The sequence below is a fragment of the Salvelinus alpinus genome, chromosome 16 (genome assembly GCF_045679555.1).
Source record: "Salvelinus alpinus chromosome 16, SLU_Salpinus.1, whole genome shotgun sequence".
Taxonomy (NCBI): Eukaryota; Metazoa; Chordata; class Actinopteri; order Salmoniformes; family Salmonidae; genus Salvelinus; species Salvelinus alpinus.
In genome coordinates, this window is record NC_092101.1 from 21,126,810 (window position 1) to 21,134,721 (window position 7,912).

The 7,912-nt window shown below is 42.6% G+C and overlaps 1 protein-coding gene across 1 annotated transcript; it reads left to right on the forward strand.

Annotated features, from left to right (window-relative positions):
• Nucleotides 1–7,868, forward strand: LOC139541109 (vacuolar protein sorting-associated protein 4B-like). Its single transcript, XM_071345353.1, has 11 exons — nt 1–212; nt 543–654; nt 1,977–2,127; nt 4,043–4,104; nt 4,273–4,392; nt 4,572–4,728; nt 4,886–5,034; nt 5,238–5,319; nt 5,527–5,746; nt 5,921–6,061; nt 6,440–7,868. The coding sequence occupies exons 1-11, from the start codon at nt 192–194 to the stop codon at nt 6,539–6,541; spliced, it is 1,317 nt and encodes a 438-aa protein (XP_071201454.1). The 5' UTR covers nt 1–191; the 3' UTR covers nt 6,542–7,868.
• Nucleotides 7,869–7,912: the final 44 nt, after the last annotated feature.

The window sequence follows — 7,912 nt, forward strand, 5'->3', positions numbered from 1 at the left end:
ACGTGTACATCCATAGGCGGAAGTGACACTCGACATCTTGATGCGGAAGAGATTCCGAACAATTGAAGATTTCACCAAAATGATAACAAAACACTAACCAGAGCTAATAACGTCGTGTTGTAGCTATTGCACGTTGATCTATTGAGACTAGAGTAAAGTTTTATTTTGGCAATTGTACGTATCCAGCAACCATGGCTAATAACAATTTACAGGTGAGTGAGTGTCCAGCCAGGGACAACAACAAACGAAATTAGCCAGCTAGCTAGGCTTGTTAGCTAACACTGTATTCAAGTCTACTGTTGTTTCGGATGGCGTTAATCCTTAGATTTGTCTAGTAAATATGACTCTTGATGCAGGTGCGTGCGTGTGTGTGTGAGAACTGTTTCATTATTTACTAATTACATTTTGACATACCTTTCTAAAATAAACTACACCAAATGACAATGATGATATCTGGCAGAACAAGATCAAGATGTCATGCTAATGCCCTTCCCTCTTTTGTTATGGCTCTTCTATAACATTGCCCATGCATTGTGTTACAGAAAGCCATAGATCTTGCAAGCAAGGCTGCAGAGGAGGACAAAGCTAAAAACTATGAGGAAGCTCTCCGGTTGTACCAGCATTCTATTCAGTACTTCCTTCATGTTGTGAAGTGTGAGTTGTCTTATATCTCAGTTCCACTTGCTGTTTACAAGTCTTAATTTGAGAAATACACTGCAAACACAGAACATCCACATACATTGTTATTCTATTCACTTTATTTTGGTAATATACACTCACATGCCAGTTTATTAGGTACACACATCTAGTATTGGGTCGGACCCCCCTTTGCCTTCATAACATCCTGAATTCTTCTGGGAATTCTACAAGGTGTTGGAAACGTTCCACAAGAATGTTGATCCATGCTGACGCGACGGCATCATGCAGTTGCTGCAGATTGGACTTGCGTCACCATGGACCAACATCCCTGTGGAACATTTCCGACACCTTGTAGAATTCCCTGAATAATTCAGGCTGTTCTGGAGGCAAAGGGGTGTCTGACTCGGTCTAGATGGGTACATTCATGCTGCAAACAGCCCATTCCATCTCATCTCAAAGATGCTCTATTGGGTTGAGGTCTGGGGACTGTGCAGGCCACTCAAGTAAACTGAACGTGATGTCATGTTCCAAGCAGTGTTTTTCCACTCCTCAATTGTCGTGTTGGTGATCACGTGCCCACTGGATACGCTTCTTCTTGTTTTTAGCTGGTAGGAGTGGAACCCGCTGTGGTGGTCTGCTGCAATAGCCCATCCGTGACAAGGATTCAACGAGTTGTGCGTTCCGAGATGACATTCTGCACACCACTTTTGCACTGCGCTGTTATTTGTCTGTTTGTGGCCCTCCTGTTAGCTTGCACGATTCTTGCCATTCTCCTTCAACCTCTCTCATCAACAAGCTGTTTTAGCCCACAGGACTGCCACTGACTGGATGTTTTTTGTTTGTCGCACCATTCTTGGTTAACCCTAGGCACTGTCGTGCGTGAAAAGCCCAGCTGGGCGGTCATTTCTGAAATGCTGGGTCCGGCGCGCCTAACACCGATGATGATACACCGATGAGCACCACACTCAAAGTTCCTTAGATCACTAGTTTTGCCCATTCTAACGTTCAATCAAACTAACTGAATGCATCAATGCGTGTCTGCCTGCTTTATATAGGAAGCCACAGCCACTTGAATCACTGTCTGTAGGAGCAAACCATTTTCGTGAATGGGGTGGTGAACCTAATAAACTGGCGGTGAGTGTGTGTGTTCACCTTTGACCTTAAAGTTTGGAAGGAACTTGGAATGACCACAGGAGGACCTCTGGATAAACATAAATCATTTCTTAAAGAACATTCTTTAAAATATTTTTTCACTTTCACATTGAATGCCTGAAGTTTGAGGTGACTTAGGGCATAATGTGATGTGACAGCCTGTGGTCCATTTCCTTTTCCTATAGATGAGGCCCAGGGAGACAAGGCCAAGCAAAGCATCAGGGCAAAGTGTGCAGAGTACCTGGACCGAGCAGAGAAGCTGAAGGAATACCTTAAGAAGAAGGAGAAGGCTCCTCCAGCCAAGCCTGTCAAAGAGTCTGGGTCTGATGACAAAGGGTGAATAGGGCTGTGGTGGTCATGAAATTATGTCAGCCGGTTATTGTCATGCAAAAGTATGCCGGTCTCACGGTAATTGGCCGTTAATTAACATAGGATTAGCATTTCCAAGCCTCCATGCATACAAGACACAGATGCGTGCTTTTGTAACATCTACTTAAAAAAAAAGTCTAAATCAACTTAAATCCATTATTTATTTTAGTCAGGTTTAAAGAAACAATATGATATGAAGTAAATGTATTTCAGAAGAACAGAATATGAGTTGGTCTACTGGCCTACAATGTAATCTTGTCTTTTTGATTTAGAATGGCACATTTTCAAATGGGCAGAAAAAGGGGAAAAAGACATGGCGAACATAGGCCGCGCGCTTTCGCAACGGTTCGTTTTGTAGGCTACTTTGGTTTTATAGTGGAGCATGTGCTTGATATGAGCAGCTGGGAAAAAAGAGAACACTTATTTCACTCCACGCATCAACCCCTGTTTGAAGTATGTGGACACCTTGTCGAACATCTCAGTCCAAAATCATGGGCATTAATTTGCTGCTATAACAGCCTCTACTCTTCTGGGAAGCCTTTCTACTAGATGTTGGAAAATTGCTGCGGGGACTTGCTTCCATTCAGCCATGAGCATTAGTGAGATCGGGCACTGATGTTGGGTGATTAGGCCTGGCGCGCAGTCGGCGTACCAATTCATCCCGAAGGTGTTCGATGGGGTTGAGGTCAGGGCTCTGTTCAGGCCAGTCAAGTTCTTCCACACCGATTTCGACAAACCATTTCTGTATGGACCTCGCTTTGTGCACGGGGGCATTGTCATGCTGAAACAGGAGAGGGCCTTCCCCAAACTGTTGCCACAAAGTTGGAAGCACAGAATCGTCTAGAATGTCATTGTATACTGTAGCATTAAGATTTCCCTCAACTGGAACTAAGGGAGCTAGCCCGAACCATGAAAAACAACCCCAGACCATTATTCCTCCTACACCAAACTTTAAAGTTGGCACTAAGTATTGGGGCAGGTAGTGTTCTCCTGGCGTCCGCCAAACCCAGATTAATCTGTCGGACTGCCAGATGGTGAAGCATGATTCATCACTCCAGAGAATGCGTTTCCACTGCTCCAGGGTCCAATGGCGGCGAGCTTTACACCACTCCAGCCGACGCTTGGCATTGTGTATGGTGGTCATAGGCTTGTGTGTGGCCATGGAAGCCCATTTCACGAAGCTCCTAACGAACAGTTATTGTGCTGACGTTTTATTTCCAGAGGCAGTTTGAATCTCGGTAGTGAGTGTTGCAACCGAGGACAGGCGATTTTTACGCGTTATGCCCTTCCTCACTCGGCGTTCCCATTGTATGAGCTTGTGTGGCCTACCACTTCGCGGCTGAGGCATTGTTGCTCCTAGACGTTTCCACTTCACAATAACAGCACTTACAGTTGAGCGGGGCAGCTCTAGCAGGGCAGAAATTGACAAACTAGCTTGTTGGAAAGGTGGCATTCAATGACGGTGCCACGTTGAAAGTCATTGAGCTCTTCAGTAAGGCCATTCTACTGCCAATGTTTGTCTATGGAGATTGCATGGCTGTGTGCTTGATTTTATACACCTGTCAGCAACGGGTGTGGTCCAAATAGCCAAATACACTAATGTTGTATATACGGTGTAGTTAGCAAGTTGAGTACTACCAATGCATGTCCAGAGTCATAAAAGGAGATTTACTGCCGTCATGACTCATGATTGCCAATGTGGCGGTAATATTGTCACCACAACAGCCCTAAGTGAGCATAATGAATCCTGAGATGTGTTATAATCCTCACCAGTACTTCATTTGGTTCTGATTCTTTAGTCTTTTGGACTGTTTATATCATTTTTGTGTGGCCTCCTTATCAGTACAGTGAGGTCAAAACGACTTTTCTTTTTCTTTTGCAGGAATGAGAGTGATGAAGGTGAAGGTGACCCAGAGAAAAAGAAGTTCCAAAATCAGCTCTCGGGTGAGTTATAGCATCAGCTACTTCCCTTTTCAGCATTTTTTGTGGGGCTCATACAAAGCTTTGATGTAGCCTTTTGACACTGAATCTGCATTTGATTTGTATGAAAAAAAAGTTGATACGGCGTACTACATTTCACCCACTTCTATCTATCTACTATATGTCTTACAGGTGCCATCGTCATGGAAAAGCCAAACATCAAGTGGAGTGACGTAGCTGGGCTTGAGGGTGCAAAAGAGGCCCTTAAAGAAGCTGTCATCTTGCCCATCAAATTTCCTCACCTCTTCACAGGTATGGATTATGGAATTCAAGCAACACATAACATTCTAGATAATAACGCATGTATTGTGACTTGAAGCAATGCATCTGAAGAGTAAATAGTTTTAGTCTTGGATAGTATTAACTATATAAGTCACAGGATAAGCCATGTAATTAAAGAATACATGAGTATGTTTGTCTTTGGTGTCCAGGAAAGCGGACTCCATGGAGAGGGATCTTGCTCTTTGGCCCTCCTGGTACAGGAAAGTCTTACCTGGCCAAGGCTGTGGCCACAGAAGCCAACAACTCCACCTTCTTCTCTATCTCCTCATCTGACCTGGTGTCAAAGTGGCTGGGGGAAAGTGAAAAGTGAGTGATGGGGCAAAGAGGATGGGCTATGCAATCAAATCAAAATAATATTTGAAGGATATTGCTCATACATACCCATCTTTATCCTCCTCTTCATTCTTCTCCCACACCATCCATTGGTCTCCTATTCACTTGCCGCCACTCTTTCTGTCATCAGGTTGGTGAAGAATCTGTTTTGCCTGGCCAGGGAGAACAAGCCCTCCATAATCTTCATCGATGAGATAGACTCTCTGTGTGGCTCCAGAAGTGAGAACGAGAGTGAAGCAGCCCGCCGCATCAAGACTGAGTTCCTGGTCCAGATGCAGGGTGAGAGTTTACGCAAAGCTTGGCCTCAGATCCTGTTTACCTCGTACCTTGAGTATTGACACAACTGCTTCGTCCACTGTCGTTTAGCACTGAACCTTTTTGTTTGTAAGGTATCACCAAAACAACTAAACTACAAATTTTTTGCCTTTCCATTTGACTGGACCAGCTGTCTATTTTAAAGCGTTTTCTCTCTCTTCTCCCAGGTGTTGGAAATGACAATGAGGGAGTCCTGGTTCTAGGAGCCACAAACATCCCCTGGACATTGGACTCCGCTATTAGGAGAAGGTCTGTGTATATTTATCTTTTGATGATCGCAAGTCCTTTATCTTATTGTAAAGATGTATTATTCCTTGGATTTTTTACCCATTGACTCTTATTAGACAGATTGTTAAAGATTAGTAATAAAGAATGAGATTCCCTCCTGTCCCTTGCTGCATCACCATATGTCATTCCCATATCAGATATCACAGCTGTCGTGTTTCTGTGCCTCAGGTTTGAGAAGCGGATCTACATCCCTCTGCCTGAGGAGCACGCCCGCTCCTTCATGTTCAAGCTACATCTAGGCTCCACCCCCAGTGAGCTCATTGAATCAGACTATGTGACCCTTGGTAAGAAGACAGAAGGCTACTCTGGAGCTGACATCAGCGTCATCGTGAGGGACGCCCTCATGCAGCCAGTCAGGAAAGTGCAGTCGGCCACTCACTTCAAACGGGTAAGTGACATTCAACAGAGGCGGGGCTCACCTAGGTGCAGCAAATCTTAGTTGATTTCATTTTCATCATCTAATAGTTTTGAAGGAAGCATTGAGTCCTCTGAATGCTCTGTCAATGAAACGTCAGTAATCACAAATCCAGTTCCGTCCATGTCTTCTCCTGCATACACCCAGGTCCAAGGATCGTCATGGAACCATCCCAACCTCGTGGTAGACGACCTCCTGACCCCATGCTCACCAGGAGATCCAGACGCCATAGAGATGACCTGGATGGATGTTAATGGAGAGAAACTCATGGAGCCTGTTGTTTGCATGGTGAGAAGAACCCCAAAAACATATATTTTTTGAATATGAGGGAACAAGTATGTGATGCTAACTGATTGGACTGGGATGATACCTGTATCGCGATTCTCGTTAGTATCGTGGCAAGGAAACAAAACATGAAGCGGATGTAACTTTTTGGGGGGAAAAGAGCCCTAATGTTGGGAACAAACATCATTATGTTGTCATCGAGTCACATTTTAGTTATTTTCCAAGCTATATCACACTATATTTTACATACAGCAGGTTTTTAAAATCCAAACAAAGATTGTTTGATCTGCTTCGCGTTTTCATTTTTGCAGAGGAAAAAATATTGAGATACTGGTATCGGCTCAGCCCTACTAATTGACCTTTGTGATGTGCTGTTTACAGGCTGATATGCTGAGGTCACTGCACAACACCAAGCCAACCGTGAACGAGCAGGACTTGGACAAACTCAAGAAGTTCACAGAGGACTTTGGTCAGGAAGGCTAACACTCAACCAGATAATGCAAACGCAACTTTCCTTTCTCTTGTCGTTTTCCTCCACTGGTTCTCAGGCCTGTTTTTACTACTCTACTTTCTCTCCAAGTTACAAAGGGGTTTCATGTATGTTGATTTGTTTGCTTATTCTGCTTATTCTGCTAATACATACCCATAGTACATTACTTTTTTTTTTTTTTACGAAGCCAGATAAAGTTGACTAATGTGTAAAATGTTGATGGTCTCAAAGAATATGGATTCAAGCAATGTATTTATAATTTATGCTTTAAAACACTAAAGTGTCTGTTTTGGCCTTGATGGCATCAAACTAACAATGCATGTCATGGTGCATTACATACAGCAACTCCTCCAAAAGGCCTTTACTCCTTGAAGTACATCTATGACTTGACAAGATAGATGAGGATTGCAGGTTTTGTTGTACTGTATGGTGTTAGGACCTAGTTAGTTTACTTAACTAGGACTAGAACCTAGTTAAACTTTAACTAGGATCTAGTTCAGTTTTATTTATTTATTCATGTTGTATCCAAGAAGGGCTAAGTCTGTAACGTTCACTCTGTGTTGGTGGAGTAGCACTCATTGAAGCGCACCATATCATGATTAACTATCAGCAACTTTAATTTGATTTCATATTCCTTTCATTGTCTTTTTTTGTACAATATTCATATTCTTTTGCTGTAGGCTGTTTTTGAAAGAAGGCATTAGTCTGAGTTCCTTGCTGTTCAACAGCAAGTAAAAGTACTTTGGGATGGGTGGGTGGGGCTATGTTATGAAATAAAACCCAATGATTGATCTGGAAGATTAATCAGTAATTGAGTGTGCAATAATGTTTGGTCATTTTTTTACCTGTACCCCTTCAATTGTACAAGTTGTGCCTTGAAAGAGAATCAATGTATATCCCCTCTCACCTACTACTAAAGCCAATGAAACTTCAGACACCCTATGAAAGAGACACATATTCAGACCGTTACTTACTTGGTTATGATTGTATACAGCTCTTTCTATAACCTCTGACTTAAAAACACAAAAAATGCTATAAATCTCAATGTACAGTAGTCATTCATTCTCATTTGAGCTGTTCACAAATATTGTCTTGTCACTGGGATGAGATTAGTGTAGAGTTGAACAATGCTGAGAAGGGAGGGGTGTCTTCATAAAAGAAGAATGGTCATTATGTTTTCTTTTGAAAATACTGTTAACATCTATGGTTGTGGGGTTTCCTAGAAATATGTATTCAGGTTTTTTTTCTGGGATGTTCCAGAGGTATCCAGTTGTGTTCTAATCTTGGCGTATATGTAAATAAAAATATCACTTATTGAAATTACTGGTTTGGTTTTACTTTACACATCTTTGGATGGATGTATA